The sequence below is a fragment of the Strix aluco genome, chromosome 1 (genome assembly GCF_031877795.1).
Source record: "Strix aluco isolate bStrAlu1 chromosome 1, bStrAlu1.hap1, whole genome shotgun sequence".
NCBI lineage: Eukaryota > Metazoa > Chordata > Aves > Strigiformes > Strigidae > Strix > Strix aluco.
This window is the reverse complement of record NC_133931.1, coordinates 130,431,807-130,450,878: the sequence shown is the minus strand read 5'-3', so window position 1 is coordinate 130,450,878 and position 19,072 is coordinate 130,431,807. Positions and strand designations below refer to the sequence as shown.

Sequence of the window (19,072 nt, the reverse complement as noted above, 5' to 3'; positions counted from 1 at the left end):
CGCATTATTCCATGCCCACTGCCCAACCTCTGCCCCATTAAACTTCTCACGCATCTCCTCCCAATGTCTCTGCCACAAGGTCAGCTGCAAAATAACTGAGACAGCTACTCAGATTTCACTGGCACCACGCCACAAAGGCAAGGCTTCAACAAACTCTGCCCAGTGCACCTAATCCACCAGTCCTGCTCAGGGGTCCTTCCACCCCCAAAGACTGATAATGTTCCACAGAGCCTTGGAGTTGTGGTATTTTCCCATCCTTTGTTTTTACATTGTACACCCATTCCCCACAGAGGTTGCAGTGACACCTGATCCAGTTTGCCCTTAATGTTAACTACGCATTTTCACTTAAAGATGATCTCTGCACCATTCTTTCAAAACATGTAGGAGACCAGATAAACAAAACCCACTAAGACTACTACATTAAACTTCCAGCATGTTGATGCTAGTCTGTAGAGAGAGCATCTTACCTAAGCAGGGCTTAAAAAAACCAAACCCAAACAAGAAACCAATCAACCAAAAAAAAAAAAAACCAAACCAAAAACCAAATCAAACAAACGAATCCCTCAGCAGCTTCAAAAAGGCACATTTGCTTATATTATTTTTTGGTCCTATGAAGTTCACAAAAAAGGAAAATTTGAAAAACTCAAGCACAAATCAAATAATTTCCTCTGCTTTCATTCAAAATTCTAAGAAAAATAGTTATCAATTCATCATATCTTATCAATGTCCTGTCTATATTGGATTACAGTTTGCAGGAAACAATATTTGTGTTGTTCTCCTTGGACATTATAGATTACATTAGAAAAAACAGTTCAAGTGTGAATACCTGATGTCAAGTGGCAATCAGTTCACAGCCATGTCCCTTAGGAACCAAAGCAGTAAGACCAGACATTTAATGCATTTAGGTATATATTTAAACAAAAGGGCTAAAGGTATCTGCATGATCAAAGGCACGAGGAGTAGCTGACAGGCCAAGGAGCACCAGCTTTTCTGGTCAACTCTGTCAACTGCCAGGAATATGCTGTCCCTGAGAAAAAGTCAAAACATTTATTTTATGATAGATTTAAAAAGACTAGATAAACTTGCATTCTAGATTTATTTCTTCTTTTAGTAAAGGGCACGCTCAAATTTTATTTTCTTGAAGTAGAACATTAAAACATATATCTATGTGCTTTGTTGAGAAGTTGTCTGCTTGGCAGACCACTTATGGTTTCTAGGAATAGGGCAATGAACCTAATTGTAAAAACTCTCTGACCCATGAATAATCCTTATTCATGTGAAAATAAGCCAAAATAATAACGAGAAAACTCCAGATTAAATAATTTTATGCATCAGGCAAGAACCCTGAGCATTGGCTGGGACAGAAAAGCTGTAGGTCAGACAAACGGTCTCCTTCTGGTAGGTCCAAGGTTCAGGCACAGCTCAGCCTGACCACCTCCTGTGAGACTGCCAGCCCCAAGGCACCGCTGAACCCCTCAGCTCCTGGGAAATGTTACGGAATTGAGTAACTGCCAACAAATTTCAGAGCAATGCTCAGCAATGGGCTGCTGCTTCTTGTAACAGCAGCGCAGAAGCAGCAGAGTCCACGCTTCTCCTCTGCTGTACGTATGTATAGCTGTCTGAGGCTATAAGGAGATAGTATGGATAACAATCACAGTGGTGTGTTTTTGAACACTAATTTACAGCTCCTTTTTCATCCAACTGAATCACAATGGGACACAATTCCTCTGGAGAGAATAAAAAAAAATTTAAAAATTAATCTGGGAAAGAATAAAAAATGTTCATCAGAACTAGTATTTGTGAATAATCAGCCCATATATGACATTTATCATTTTGCTTATCCCTGTGAATGAAGCAGGAAGAGTCCCAAAAGAAGTCTGTCTAACTAGTGAAGTTCCCTAAAAGACGACCAGGACAAGCAGTCTGTGGCAGTCAAAGCTTTGGGGTCTGAAAGGTTTGCTGGGGGGCATGGTGCTCCCCAGACAGAGCTTCACGGCTGGGTCACAAACTGACTGCTGTCCTCTGCCTGAGGGAACCATGAGTGCAGGGCAACTAACTCAAACCCCTTACTAACTCCAAATCTGGGTGCAGGTTTCCATGTACTCAGAAGTTTGAGGCATGTACATATGAGCACCTTAAAGCAGTCACCCCACCAGCAATCCCTGCAGCAGTGGCAATTATTTTACAGAAAAAGAAGTAAAAGACTTCACAGTAGAAAGCCTCCCTATTGCAGCAAGTCTCCTATGTAGTCTCATGATATCTCAGCACTGGGTTACAGCAGTGTTATTTTAAATAGTAAGATTTGAAATATGAACTTTGCACAGAAAGTGGGGACACGCCTTTGGAATATGTTAAAACCAAACAGCTGGGTAACATTGGGCTGAACTGACTAGATGGGTATTTCTTTCTTTAAAATTGTATACAGGTTTAAAACAACAAAAATATCCAAAAATTTCTTCTCTGTATATAAAACTATATTTATAAAATGAAACTCATTTTACTGCAATATAGACATAAATTTATAATGTATGTAGTAATAAGCATGATTGCATAAAGTAGCATGCAGGACAGAATATTACTTCTCCATATGGGGTATACATTACATCTGGACAGAGCAGTCATACACACCTGAGCCTCCAGCTCAGCTTGCACACCCCACTTATGAATTTACGCAGTCCCCAGAGTTGTGAATAATACAATTCAAGACAATGGCACCAAACACCTGCTTGCCTCCCCACAAATGAGCCAGGTGGTTGTCTTTCACTGGTCAGATTGTCCAGTCAACACAACAAGTTTTGAACTTTTAAAGCATCACTCAGTCCTGCCTCCAGTGTATCTTCACTTCAAAAACAATTCACATGTCTTTAACATTTAATAATGAACTGGAAATGAGAAATTAAGGGTACATAGATTGATTGTTGGGACTGACCACAAAGCTACAAATCGATGCATTATTTAGACTAAGCCTATAAAAGACTTTCAACCTGGTTGTGCCAACACAACAGAGTGTAGGCGCCAAATATTTTTCAGACCAGTTTAAAAGACTTCAGAAGTCACTTATGAGAGGATATCATGCAGTCTCTGATATGTGTATCAGTATTACATGATGGTTAACAATGAAATCAAAGTAGACCTAAAAGCAGCATGCACATGAGCCCCACGTCACATAACTAGATATGGTTAATTTCCAGGTTTGTTGTGAAATGGTGATACCTATTCCACACAATACAGCATGATTAAAAATACAGTGATTTCAGTTCTCTACATCTTTACCTCAAAACTTGTTTGTTCCAGTCCATTAAATGAGAAAGCTGCAAATGGCCAGCTCTAACCTTATCTAAGTATTAAACCCCAAGGAGCCAAATTCCTTATATCGCTATCCTTCCCTGACACCTTTTTACTACCGTGTAGCATATAAAGTTATTGAACCCTGTGTGTATTACTTATCCTGTAAGCAAGTTGTCTGTCACACGCAGGCTCACAAATACTGGGTCCATGCCTTTTCCTGTCCTCCTTTCTGGGATAAATGCCAAAAAGGATTAGTGCTATCCCCAGGAGTCCAGTTTACAGCAGGGGAAACCCTACAGTTGCATTGCAAGGGTAACGACAAGATTCACAAAGGTGGCTGCAACGTTAGGCATCTGTCAGAAAGGGAGAAAGATAATACCAATACCTGTTTTTCACTTGTATGAAAAGGCACTTCACTGGTGTGGGGACCTCTGAACTTCCTTACAGATGCTGGAGCGACTAAGGGCTTATGCAAGGTCTCCAGGGATTAGATTATAAATGATGATTATGATTTTGCATGAACTGGGTCACTAGCGATTAGAAATGTTAGATCAGAATAGGAGAACCAAAACTAAACACAGTTCTTGTCTTTTACTTTCCTCATTTCTTCTTATTCAGCTACACATGTTCTGGTTTGTGAAGGCTGGACAGAAGCTTCTTACCTTGCTCAAATTTGGGGGATAGAAACACTTGCCTAGGCACAACACAGTCTTACTGCAATCTTGTTTACCCTCTATTCAAGCCAGATGTCATTCAAAGTTTGTAATTTGGTTATTGACCTATGGGATCTGCAAGTGTTGGCAAGTCAATAGCTCTTCAGAGACTTTCCATGTCAATGTCAGAATGACTGTTTCACAACATTTTTCCCCATTTCAGCCCCAGGAAAGAAATCAACCTTCACTCCCAGCAGTTAATAATGCAAAAGTGAGTGGGTAAAAGCGAATCAAGCCTACGTTTCACAAAGGCAATTTTCCCACGCTTTCCACACTTGCTGGACTGACATGCCTCAAAGCGTAAAAGGTGCATTTATACCTCTCAGAAAGCTTTCCAATTATGCCATCAGGGTATATGACAGATGTCAAGAATCTAGCATCAAACTTTTGAGGCTGGTAAAAGACAGTTACGTGTAAATTAAAGAGACTTATAATACCAAGGTTATTTTAGTATAAGCTCATTCATTGGCCCATGCTTTGTCAAGAGACAGTCTTGCCTTTCGATCCACAGAAGTACAAGGATCAACTCAATTCTTTTAATGGAAAGTCCCAAACAGTATGTCTTACTTGATAATGTCTCAATCCCTATATTCTTTACAGGTGCTATATTTCATATTTCTCTATTCAGTTGCTCTCTTTAATGTGTACTCCTATTCACAAGATTAAGAATATAGATATTTTTACCAAATTTGCCTCTTCAAAAACCCCCAAATCCAACAATTTTTCTACAAAACTGAAGGAAATTCAAACCAAAGTTATATACAGAAACATTCAGAACAGGAACAGGAGGAAAACAAAAACAAGAACACCCCACAAAAGGATAAAACAAAGAAGTCACAAAAGTTAATTGGAGTATTCAACTCAATGATTAAGAGCGTATAGTCCACAGCTTCTGAAACAGGTCAATTTCCAAATGATCATAAGATACTATTAAGAGTCTCAATTGCTTCTTCCAGTGTTTTATCATGATGTTATGTCAGGAAATACCATCTGGCTTTTGGTCCAGTTCAGTGCCAACTAGTCAAATTAGCTCTCTCTCACAGGTTACATCTGGCTCCTGATTCAGCACCTGGACCTCAGAGCAGTATACAGGTCCTCTTCTCACTTTTTTATAGAGAAAGAAAACTATTATTGTTGCAATTTCAGCATTAGGGAGAAAATAAAATTCTAGCTAGTGATGAGATACATCTGTCCTGAAGCTTGAGGCATTAGTACTTAAAAAAAAAAAAAAGAAAAAAAAAAAAAAGAACCAGTTAGGTGATAGATAAGACCACAATTTGGATTCTGGAAACTGAGGTTCTCACTCTGACACCATTTTAGCATGACCTTCCAACATCACAGCTGTATCTTTACTTCTCCTCCCTGGCTTTTCCATCTTTATTTCTGGACTACATTTCCCCAAAGACACATACTTGGTATGTAAATACATACAGTTTTGTGCGACCTTGAAACCTCATTAACAAGCCTCATACAAAGCACTCAAGTTGGTGCATGCTTAGCCTAAAATAAAGTACAAGAGAGAAGGATGGACTTTCCTGCACCACCTGGAGCACAACCCCCCACATAATGCGGAACAGGGATGGAATAGGGACAGCTGTTTGTAACTGTCTCTTAGCAACAACCAGTGACTAAGCACTTTCAGTCAACTTCAAGACACCACATGGATCTGCCAGTTTGTGCAAAGCCCGTAATACACAGAAGTAAATTTGGCATGGCAGGTATGCCTGAGACAAGTGAGCATCAAGAGCTCAAGCACTTAACTGCATGTACGTAGCTGAGCCTTTGTTCCCAGTTAGACACTTCTAACTTCTTCCAGGAAAGAGGCATTTTTAATTTCTTTCTCAGTACCATTTCAACATAACCTGCAACTACCAGTGGTACACATACCACATTTCAGAAATTCCTAATCTGCCCCTAAGGTATTGGTAGATGCATACATGAACTGGATGAGTTACTTCTGTGTCCTGCATTACAAGCCACAAGTGTGAGGATTTGCCTTATCTCAAGCACAAAAGCAGAATCCCAGGAACTAATCTGATCCCTTTATCAACAACGCATTTAAAGGAAGATTATCTCTTCCACAAAGACTCACTGTCCTTCAGTAAGTCTGTTCTCTGCTGGGTGTTTCTACAAAACTGCTGTTGATAGCTGAACAAGCTATTCCCAGAGGTACTGCTGCACTTCCTAAGCAGCATAAAGCATTCATATCTCCAAGTCATGTGCAGAGTCAAGAAAAAACAAACTCAAGTGCTCATTTCCTTGTCTGATCAGAAATATCTGATGATCTGTGAAATGCAGAAAACAAACTGTTTTCAATTGCATTTCATCCTGCACATGCAAGATGCTAGACGGAACTGGAATTGTAAGCATTTCACAAGAGGGGAGGGGAAAAGAAGTCTCAGCTACACAGAACTTGTATGTACACATACAAAAACCTGTTTTCCTTAGATTTCAATCCAATCCACTGAATTAGGAAGGTCAGATAAGCACCTGAAATTTCTTATATTTATCTGACTGAGGTCTCCAAACCCCTGCCATCTATCACTAATTTTGTCATCAATTTGATTCAAATAAAGCAGTGACTAATTTTGGTCTACTGTTTTTTAGAGGCTTATCAAAAGTATTTCTTGATTGCAAAACAGGTATACCTCATAGCTGGTAAACATTTCAGAGTGTTGATTTACTGGTTCATTGGTATCTGAAAACATGGCACGATAGCTTTTCTCACAAACTTTCAAAGAGCGTCTATTATTAATTAACTATTATGGCACTCCTTTGTAAGTGAGAAAGAGATCAAGCAATTAGTTCAGCTGGCTATGCTTAAATCTACTAAACCAAGCACAAGCATTGCAGCTGGTCCACTCCTGCCATACAGAAATAGTTTTGGGCAAATGAATTCTGTTCTGACAATTATACCCCTTTCAGCTTCTATCCATAGATACACCTGAAAAAAGTTTTTTTCAGTTACTCTCTTAGAGGTCATAAAACCCTGTTTCACCTGAACTATTAAATCCCTTCACTGCTCTTCCCAGGTCCTTTTTTGCACATTCCATATAATAACAAGTCTTAGTGTTACAGAAAAGGAAAAAGAAAAGAAAGAACCCCACACACTTTTTCCAAGTGACTCTCCACTACCAAACTCTCATAAGGTCTCATCTTACCAGAGAAATGCATACTTGTGAAGAAAACAACAAAATTAACCTTAAAAGGATAGTCTGGATCTATATTCCCACATTCAACACACAGACACTTGCAATAAACAGGCTTTCTTAAGGAAAGATACTGCATCATTTTTCAATTACAGTGCAATCAATCATCTGAAACATTTGTTTTGTTTCATCAGATGCTTATCTGTCTCAAGAGACAACGTACTGCATATTACTTTCTCCAGTCCTGTATCCAGCATATATCCCAGCAGTAGGGGAAGGAGATAGTGTAAAACTATACTTTCCCATCCATATAAAATCTTACCACACAGTTTCCTGATTTTCCTGATATATTTAAGAAGGTATTCTGCAAGTACACTGCTAATTGTTTGACAGGAATACGTAAAGGCTACTATTTGGACATACCTGTCATAATTATTTCTGCATGCCAATGCATTCTGCTAAATATTCCTACAGTACTGTCAGTGAAAACACTACAGAAATACCCAGAGCGGGCATCATTATTGCTCATGCCTCACAGTGATGCTATGTAAATATGCAGGACAGCAGACACTGACCTCTTACAAACCTTTCTCTTCCCTCCTCTTTGCTCTCCCTGAGCCTTTACAGGAGGATTCCTGTATTTTTGCATCAGCTGATAAAAACAACTTTTAATCATCTGCATTGGCATACACAGGCAGGCACATAACAGTACATTTTGAGCCTGTGTCTTTGGCAACGCATCCTAAAATTTAGCAACAGCCAAGGCTTTGATTCATAAACCATAAGATAACAAATGACCACATAGATCTTTTCAGCTTTTACTCCAATATCTCATCTAATCTGCACATAAAACACTCCAAAGAATATGTCTTACCCACTTCCCTTAGCAAAACAGACAATGGCCAACTACCAAGACTGTTTAAAATATTTTTGCTGCCTACCCTAATATTTTCTGCCCTTAGTTTTGGGACTGTCAGTACCTCAATAGCCCAGAAACTATAATTTGAGGAGAAACACATAGTAAACATAAATGAAGAATAATAAGTATATAGAGATGTTGGAGGTTTTTTTCCCCTCAAACTAAATACTTCAGGCTGAACTGAGTGATTCTGTAAAACACATTTTACATAGAGCAAAAAGACGTTTTTTATGCATAAAAAATGTTCACTTTTTCAGCATGTATTTCACTAGTTGGAAGAATTTCCTAATATAACAGAAAAACACACATTTTTTTCCCAAGGAAAACCAGAGTATGCACTATTTTTGAGTCATGTAAAGATTACCAGAGCGGAGAAACAGTTCAAAGAGAAAAATCTTTCTCTGGCAGAGGACTGATCAGACGGTGTAGTAAGTTAAATCCACTGATCATCTTAAGGATTCTCCAACTATGGGTGTATGGCTGGGCCTTGCCCATAGTGTTTACATGACTCCTCCAACTAACATCCTGAACTACTGTACTACAGCCAATGTTCACTACAGTTGTAAACAACTGTGAAAAAACATACAGGAAAAACCTTGACAAATTTGTAGCCCACAACTGCATATGGAGGGAATTGATGAAGCCTTTGCAATACGAATAGTGTCCCAAATCAGTTCTCCACACAGAGAAAGTTTCCAATGATAAGGGACATATGTAAGGCATGTTCTTTTAAAAACCTGACTCCCATTAAGCAGCTCATTGTTCATAAAGGGAATGGTGTTTACACAGGAAAAAGGCCAGTTTCAACAAATCTGAGTTCCAACAGATGTTTCCTTCTATCTAAGCAAAACAAGTTTGTGACCTGTTTCTGCCCAATCAGAAAGCTTCAAAATTAATTCTACAGAAAAAAAAAAAAAAAAAAAACACAACAAAACTGTACTTGACAGAATGACCTTGGAAAACAAATTCAGAAAAACTTTTTTTTTCAAAATTGCAGCTGCTACTACAGTGAATTAACTTGAAAAATTCAGTCTTCTGAGAATGCGTTATGATCTGGGTTTGGAGGGATACATCATGATAATTGTAATTTTGGTTTGTGCTGGAAAGAGAAAAGTAGGGCAGGTTGTTACTCTCATGGCTCTGTCGCAATTGCTCTCCTCAAATAAATGTAACCCCTCTTCTTCAGACCTCCCCCAACATCCCTCATAAATGCCTGCTGCTCTTGGCTTCCTCAAATCTCTTAAGACCTCTCTTCCGCTGCACACAGCAGTTAAATAATAGAAGTGGCTGAGCAGAGTATAAAAGGTTTATCTCTTAATTTTATTTTTAATTATTACTATCATTACACAGTAATCATACAGCAAGCACTTTGTAGAAGATAAAGAATTTCAGGCTTTGCCAAAGTCTTGCTGTGAAGCCTGTGCTGTTACACACCTGACTGTTTCACTTACCACCATGAGGAAGTTTCAGGACTTTCAGGATGTACCTGATGGCATTATACCATTACAGAGCAAAGCTGGATCTGGTGACATTCTGTTACACAACTGAATGCTGCAAAGGCAGCATCTTCCAGGTAGTTGGGTGCATTTTCTGTACCCAACAATACCTTGATACAGAAGATGAACTGAAATGGACCATGTGTTGCTGAGAATTTTATCCATTTTTTTACAGCTGTTATAAAATGCAGCTGCAGAGGCCCAACAACTAGATACAAGCATCAAAGCCAGAGCTAAAATATTCTTAATCAGCAGTATGACAAGTGTAGTCAGTGCACGCAACCTTCCGTGCCCACCTTTGCTGCCGCAAGCCCCTTCTTCACTAGAGTTCACTCCACTTATTTCTTGTCCTAGCTATGTTGTCAGCATTATACAAAGTTCCCACCTCCACAATGTTTTATGCGCAGCACGCTCAGCACTGAGGTTCCTTACCCCAGCTGAGGCCTCTGCATGTCCTGAAATGAATATAACAAGACTGGGCTGTAATCTGGCAGCAATGCAACGCACCATTATTACAACCAACATGAGTATTAGCAGTTGAAACAGACCCCACCGAGACACATTTCAAATTTGCCTATCAAACAATTATAGAAAAAGGTAGAGGTGGTTTTCTCCCTCCCTCAGTAATCTTATTTGTCCTTTAAATAGATCTTAAGTATAATCTCAAACTGTCAGCATTTTTGTAAAGAAATACCAGCTCAGACCTAATTGGATTTGTCAGACAATCACAGCTAAACAGTTCTGGGAGCTCCAACAGCTGAACAGCTAGAGAAAAAATCTGCCACTTTGGAATGTACATGAAAATGAAAGTTCATTTCAAGAGGAAAAATTTCCTCTAAAAGTAAGTGATAAAAAGACATAATTTGTTCCACAGTTCCAACCCTGTCCCTTAGCAACATAATGATGTGGTGTGGCATAGCTAAGGTTGTGTGAGCTCCTCTATATAGATAATGATCTGCAGTTAACTGCTCAAACATTGTCACTTCAGGCTGCTCTGAATTCACCACAATTGCTAAAGGTTCACCTATGCAAACTTGCTTTTGTTTTAAACTTTTTAACCACAAATAAGAATACAGGGAAAAAAACCCACAGAATTCTGAGAGGAACACGTAACAGTAACATTTGAAAACCAGTATATATTACATCCCACACAGACAAAAAACTAGGGGAATATGTATTTAGCTGAAGAGCACAAATACCTCCTATTTCTCTGGACTTTTTGACTTTTTTCCTCACCAATATATATATGTACACATGAAACTTGCTCTGCCCTTGCTGTGTGTATCATCAGCTTCTTGTTCTGTACATGCTTCTGTGGGCTGAAATATTGCATTTTAAAGACAGCCTAGGATATAATGGCCTAAAACCCATACAAACCTCATCCTCTGAATGGCAAGACAGACTACATTACAATGATGTAGAGGTTACAGGTTAAGGAAGTATAATAGGCCAAATCTTACACTTTCAGTGCCTTCAGATGGTGATTTCTTTAATGAAGACTGAGATTATTCCATACATGTCTAGATCCAGAATTGAAGTGATGTCCATTTCACTGATTTTAAAATAATAGTCACACAGGTTTTTAACATTTATATTTAGGAGAATATCAACTTGAGCTCTCAGCAACATTATTTTCTGTATTTGCAAAGTTGGTAACCAGCACACCTGTGACTAGGGAACATAAGTAAACTTTGCATTGAATTCTGAACCATGTTTTGATCTGAGGCAAAAGCAATCTGACATAATGTAACAAGTCTTTCACTGTCAACATCAACACTCAGGAGTTGCACACTCTCCTACCTGTTGGCTTATCTACACCAAAGAATCCAGCTTGTCCCAGGGTTTTAAATACTTTGTGTGCTGGGAACTGTCCTTCTTCTTCCCACTTGTCCACAAAGGGATTAATCTCCTTGTCGATGATCTAGATTTGAAAAATAAATTTTAAAAGTTATTAACACAGAAATTCCTACAGAAACACCTTTGACTACATTTGTCTAAAAACTTTAATTTAAAAAGAAAAAAAACATAAAGGGAAAATTTTGAAAGTACATTAATTTTCTTACTCCCTGTTGGATGTCCTTATTCTCCACCCACCCACAACTATCACAACAGATGCAATAAGGCAAATGTAAATAATTCTTCTAGCAATTACAACTACAACATGAAGTCATCAGAGCTGGTTTAAGCCTCTCCAAGACCTATGAAAGTGGCAGTTCACCCTCACCATTTGTTACCTTTCTGGGCACAGTTTCTAGAAAGTAACAGGAAGGGGAACCCGTATTGTCCCCAGAGGGACCTTGCCAAAGAAGGTTGATGATCTGATCACAATGACCACACACGGTACACAAGATAGTCAAGCAGGAGACACCTCATTTCCCCTCCCTTTGCCTAAAATGCTCTCAAAGACATCAGTGCTGTTCAGGGCACTTGTGTCCTGTCTGCATTTAGACAAAACATCTACTGGAAAAATATGGTCTTCTTCCAGACTTACAGCATTTCCAAGTCTAGGCCCTGGGCAACTCCCAACTAGGCTAGTGCTTTACACCTTCCAAAAGTCAATGTCCTAAGCTGCCTGGCTACTGCTCTTGCTCTATTCAGGTTGCTGTCTTTCCTTCCAGGTGCTGTGAGCAAAACACATCTGGAGTACAGCCACTACATTCAGTAACACTTTCAGGTTTCAGAACACAAAGTCCCAGATTTCCATCACCATGGGAAGGGAGCAAAATGGGCAACCTGCAGTTTTGCAGCCAACCTCTAAGCCTGGGAATAACTCTCCAACAGAGCAGGCTCCATGCCAAACAACCCCGCACTGCAGGGTGCACTGGGCGTTCATGCTGCCTACCAACCTGGCACAAGGCAAATGCAGTTTTAATAGCTCTCAAAAGGAGTCAGTTGTATAGTGCCTACCTCTGCCTACCTCCACAAGCCAAACCAGGGGTTGGCACAGGCTGTGGTGATAAGTGCACCGTGCACCTGGGTCAACAGGCACAAGGGGGTCCAAAGGTGAAACAAAAAGCCACCATCCTTCCCTCAAACCAAACTTACCAAAACAAACACCAATTCCCAAGAGAAGGGTAATGCCTTTAATCTATTACCACAATTCTACTGCTACACTGTTTCACAGAAAGAGAATTTATTATTTTAAGAACTTACTCCTCTTAGTCTTTTCTCCACACTAAATAAACAAGTCCCATGGTGCTATTTCTTAAGCTGGAAATAAACTCCTCTCACTCTGAAACTGCTGTGCTCATGAGACCCTGTGGAGCCTTCTTCTGAACTATCTATTTATTGCACATTCTTTGGAGAATTTCAGCCCATATATAGCTGCTTTCTGCTTCCCAGTCAGCCACAGAAATAAGGATACTTCACTGTTGGTAACAGAAAAATCACTTTTTCACTTCTTTCTCCAAATACTGAGAAATGTATATTTTGAATGTTCAATTCATTCAGCAATTATCATCTCCCTCTCTTATACTGAACAATGCAGGCCTCATGACCAATAGTAACAAAATACTCACCAGGACACTATCTAGCAGAGCCCACATTTAACTTCTATCTTGCCATATCCTAGATGCTCAGATTAGAACTCACAGGTAGTGAAATAGCTTTTCGATTGTTTGTAACAACATCTGGTATTGCTCATCAGATAACCTCTTTCAGGCACTTCCCTGGATGTTATGAAGTACGTACAGAAAGTTATCCCAGTGTTTTGATGGATCTTCGCAAAAGCATGAAGTGAATGTACTAACAGAGTTTTGTGCTTGTTATGGCTGGTACTGGGCCAAGTGTTTCGCAGTCTACATACAAAGCTACCTTTGAACTTAAACAGAGTCAGAAAAATGACTAAGGCATGAGAGAAGTTATTTTACATGATTTCTGCAGATTATAACCTGCTTGCTCCTATGACTTTGAGTAAAACTCAAATTGTTTAACAGAGCTGGTTTAATTATTACTAGGTGAAGTTTGCCATGTTGAGTAAAACAAGATCTCCCTTGCACAACACAACAAAAAAACCAAAGACAATCTCACTGCACAAACCGCAAACAGTGCATGCCTCTAAGTTCAAGAAAAATTAGTATCACAGTCCAGATAATGATATCCACAGCTTTTTCTTAGCCATTGGACCATCCACTTTACACTCTATTTTTGCAAAGAAATTAAATAGGTCCTGTCAAAAGCTTCTACCCTTTAGAAACAAATTGTTTGCAAAAATCATGCATGATATTTACAATCATAAAGGGATTTGGGGGAACACTTCCCCCTGTACTACCACATACAAACATAAGCCAGACTGCTGGAGAACTGCAGCTCTGGTCAACTGGCTGATGCCTCAGTGCTGATTACTGGATATTATCAACCCTTCATATTAAAAGCAAACTGAAACAGAAAGGTAGATATTTTCAAAGGGTCAAGCTAGCAATGACTGAAGGAACACATGCAATTATGCAACATGTGCTTTAAACATTGCTAAAAAGAGCTTTATTTTAGTGCAGGTCAAATAATGCTGCATACCTAACCATTTGATTTGCCCCTTCCCTTGGCTTTTGTGACTTGCTCACATCTGTGCCTCCAGAGAAATATTTCATACTTGAATTAATTTAAATCTTGACTAATTAACTTTGAATTTATTTATATTTTTTGATGGCACACAGCTTTTAGAAGCAAACACTAAGAGCTGCAGACACCTTAACCTAAATCATACGGTATACATGCAGTGTTTGGCAAATATACAGAAGTGAGCTTTCAGCAGTATGTGAGCAGCTGGTCTGTTTATTTTTATATGCTTTATCATGAGTGATAGTATTTAGACTTGCATCACTAGGATACTGACTATAACAAGACCTAAAACTCCTCTCAGCAGAAATACTTTAACACTGCATACTACAGATGCTATCTGACAGATATTTTCAGCCACAAAGGATATCTTTTCACCTGACCCAGCTGGCCAAATCTCAGTGGCACTTGTGATGTAAAGTTGATTTAGGAGCCAAATATCTTTCCCACTTGCTGATAAAGTACCAGCAAACCACAATAGAAACTCCCCTATTTTACTGAGAGCGAAGGCATAGTAGTCTCATGTATGGGACTGGTGTTTTTCTCGGGCTGCTTCATCTGAACCACAAAGATGCAAACCTAAAGGACTCAGCTCTGGACGCAGCCTTGGTTTAGCCCGCATCCCAGCAAGAGCTCGGGCTGCTCTCCAGGGAACCTCTGAAAGAATGGCTTCAGGGCTGATATCAGCTGTGAACTATTTCAAAAAACACTGTGGATATTTGCCCAGTTGGCAACTGATCAAGCCAACAAACTCACTTTGTGTTGAATGATGGTAAGAAAATAAAAGTGTTTTCATTTAAAATAGTCTTGACAAAGTTTTGTGAAAACAGCACCTGTAGCTTCCTGCCCAGGAACAGGGAAATGCAGTAGCAGGGTTGGGGAGGGGATAGAGATGGAAATTCAGACGGGGGTTTTGTTATAGATTATTCTAATTTCTCTCTGAAACAGAGCAATGAGAATATCTCCCCAAAACACTGCCAACTATCTTTTGACTACATTTTGATTAATTTCCACTATAAGTTAGTACACTATTTAAATGAGACAAGAACCAAAGCCACACGTTTGGGCATTTTTCTTCACATGATGCTCAGTATTTTGTGCTGATATCGTACCGGCACCTACCCAGAAACGTTAGCAATTGCCATTTAATTCTCACTGTGTTCTGAAATAAATACACTGTTTCTACAACAGTAGAAACTGTAATTGAATTAATTTGGGTACTGAGAGTGTTTACAGATGTCCTTTATGGCAATTAAAGATTTCTTTCCATTATTCACCACCAAGTTTACTTCTATCAAGCAATTCAAAACAGAAATCAAAGGCCATACACCACTTCTACACACAATACCTCTTATATCTATCCCTTATAATACTGTACAGTAGTAGTATATTTCAGCACACAATTAGCAAGATAATGAATCTTGAAAACAATAAACTGAATTCTTACAAAATGAAAGAAATTTTTACCAACGCTTCCTGTAAATTATATCTAAACTGAGATTAGATTTACTAGAAAATCCAGTGAAAACATCTGAGAAAAAAGGTATTTTGTATTAAGAAGATTAAATGGATTTAGTGGTGCCACATAACTGCATCATATTATGAGGAGCATTTTTTTCCTTTAAATCAAGTTACAGTAATTGAACTTAGCTCTATTAATATAATAGCCAAAGATGACACAATTAATGGAATCTTTAATGTAACAAAAAAGCAAGTGAGTAAGCAACAAACCACTAATGACAGTTCTTCAGTGGTTGTATCTAGACATTAGCGTAACACTGACTTGAAAGGAAGGAGGTAACAGACCAGAGAGCCCTTTGCCTTTGACATCAGCAATCACTAAGGAAAATAATTAACAGCCCACAAAACAACATTGCTCCTTGTAGTTTTATTCATAACCACTGGCAGCAATAACTGCACTGCGAGACAACTCAGTATGGTAGGGACACCAGTGCTGAGGACAAGGCAGCATTTTAGCAAGACATGTCAGAGCTGAGGGGGTCAAACCCATGGACTAGCATGAGTGCTACCAAACCTGGCCACCAAAACCCACCTCATGGGTGCAAGGCAGCCAGGACCTCACCAGCGAGCTCCTTGCCAGCTGCTGTGCTACAGCCTGTGCAGGTCCTCTCCGCTGATCCCCAGGGGGGCATATACATCCAAACAGCTGCTGTTCAATTTCCCACACGTTGGTCTCCATTTGGGTCCCCCCAAGGCACGCAGCCCAAGCACACCAGAATTAGCTTTCCATCTAATATATTCCAGTATATTCCCTGTTTCTTCTCGCTCCCGGGCTTGGAGGCCATGGCCTTCCTTGACTCCCTCACAACTCCTCCAAAGACCTAAACAAAGTTTGGTGGCCAATCCTTTCCCAGTAATACTCTTCAGAAAGGTAGGGAAAGGGTGCAGAGGAGGACACCGGGATGTGGAAGCACATTCAGCACAGAAACAAGGTGAATCCAGGCAGCTGAGAGACGGAGGTCAGCTCCTTGTAGCTGCTACCTACTAGAGAGGTTGTGGAGAGACTGACGCTTCCACCACAGCACCTCGCTGATGAGAACCGTCTACCAGCAAGTGGTGGGCAAAGCGGGGTCCTGCTGTCCCTTCTGCACTTGTGAGGTCTCTCCAGTGCTGGCAGAATGGCACTTGCTCCTGTGTTTCCAGTCCCCATGACACAGGACCCTAGCAGAAGCCTGGACCTGACCGAGGGCCCAGACAACCCAGCCTGGTGGGTGGTGACAAGCCTGGACCTGCAGCGGTCGGCGTGCCATCAGAAGAGGCAATCAGTCATTCAGTCTCCAATGACATCATGTGCAGAAGCAGAGGCAGTATGTGACTTAGAAGACCACAACAGGTTACAAATAACCCCACTGCACAAAGCTGATTTAACCACACAGCAGGCAGAAAATATTCCCTGCAGTGCTAACCTTGCCTGCTCGTACGAAGCTATTTAGTGCACTTTCTTCTGGCAACCAAAATCCAATATTACCAGCTGGCCTGAGGTCTGAAGTGATCCAGAGAGCAAAGCTGCAACCTACTACTTCCTCTTTCAGGATGCATCACTAACACAGGGTGAAGGTTTACACAAGTTTTGCAGGACCATTTTCTGGGGATTGGGGTTTTTGTTTGGTTGGTTTTTGTTGTTGTTGTTTGGTTGGGTTTTTTTCCTTAATACTAATTGAAACAAGAGGGATAGCCCTCACTCCTTCTCTTATAAAAACATACACACTCTTATTGGTTAGGACTCACCTAGAAGATCTATGTAAAAAATGACTCGCCACTATGCAATGGGTCCTGTCAAGGTAGCAAATGTCCTAGATGCTGCCAAAACACTTCTCCCCTTTGTATGAGGAAGACAAGTCTTGCTCTTGCCCATAGCGTGGAAGATTTGGCATTTGGATACAATCTGCGCCTCTTATTCTGTATTCGCACTTGACTAGCCAGCCAAAGATATGACACGACACCTGGGCAAATGACTGTCTACAAGAGTTGTCACTGAAGAATTTGCCCTATTTGAGTATGAGATTTGGGACTGGGCCTCAGTGATGATATGGAAACTTCTGTACTCTGAGCTGTCATCAGATTGTTGCTGGGAACAAGCCAAGAAAATGTTTTCCACAATGATACAAGGCTGAACTAAAAAAGTTCAATTTAAGTGTAGACATCCATTTCATGACCCTGTGAAAAACACTTGGCAGGAAAAAAAAAGGTCCTAAAAGCAGAATATCCAAATAATTAAAGAACAGAAATGAAATAATTTTGACTTAAGCTTTTTAAAGCCACATGATTCATTTTACAAACCCCAAACCAACAAGTTATAAAATTATAATCTAGATGGCAGTTCCCTGTAAAGCCTTATATTTTCAAGCCATCATCGAGATACTAAATAATAATGCAAGTGCAGCACAAGAATATGGAGGAAACAGCAGGAAAAAAACACAGTATTTAAGCATCTGTCTAACTTAAAACTTTACAGATAGTAGTAATGAATGTAGAGAGCGTGGTCTAAATTTGCATATAAAGGTTTGAAATAAAACAGCTTTGATTTCTTTCTGTATTTTTCTATGATTACTGGAAACATTTTTTTTCAAAACATTCTGTTACTCTATTAGAATTTTCAATCTTGTTTCCCCCCCTGTGAAAACAAAAAATAAATGAGGAACTACCACACATATCCACATCTTTTTTTAAAAGCTTTTACTGTATTTGAAGGAAAAAATGCCTCCCAAGTTGTATCATTGGTTTACTCTCCATCTCTTTTTATTACATTTTTCCCCCATTATAATTGAGGACTAACAGGTCTAATCTGAAATGTGATTGATTTAGCCCATATAAACAAGCTCACCGATATCACCCCAGGCACATCCCATGAATGGGATGCAGAGGAGAGATGAATAGATTCATGGAGCAAAAAGCAATCGCATAGAAGTCCTGGGTAAATAAATGGTATTAAACAGTGGCATGGGCTGTTCTTATTGGCATCTTTTTGAACACTAAACAAATACTTCTGAGCAAGGGATGAGTGGTTGCGGGATTATTTAAAAAGAGAAGGTAGGAAAGTCACTCTCAAAACTTTCTCCTTCATTCATGAACTCTGAAGAACATGCCAGGCACATACACCAGGCAGGATGTGTCCACACAACCACCCCTTGGAAAGGTCCAGAAGACCATGCTCTGCCCTTCAATTCATTTTAATCTCCCCAACTTTTCATGCATTTCATGTGCAGAACCCAACTGCTCTACATGGCACCTGCAGGACAAAATGTGACCAGTACAGTGAAAAAAACAAACTGCTGAATGAAAAGGACACTTCAAGCCAGCCAGAAGATATCACTGGGAAGAAAAAAGAAAGCCAGGTCAGATACAACTATATTTTATCTTTTTTTTTTTTTTTAATTCCAAAAGGAAAAAAAATCATTCCAGCTTAGAACTATAAAGCCAGTTCAAAGGGGT

The 19,072-nt window shown here is 39.6% G+C and overlaps 1 protein-coding gene across 2 annotated transcripts in view; it reads right to left on the bottom strand.

The window, feature by feature from the left end:
* LOC141928116 (putative acyl-CoA dehydrogenase 6) overlaps nt 1–19,072 on the bottom strand; it is a 96,406-nt gene that overhangs the window by 67,403 nt on the left and 9,931 nt on the right. For both annotated transcript variants that reach the window (XR_012624666.1, XM_074835800.1), the window contains exon 2: nt 11,366–11,486. Coding sequence is in view for 1 of the 2 variants with exons in the window: in XM_074835800.1 (XP_074691901.1) it covers nt 11,366–11,486 (121 nt within the window). In the remaining variant the exon portion in view is untranslated. The remainder of the gene's footprint in view (nt 1–11,365; nt 11,487–19,072) is intronic.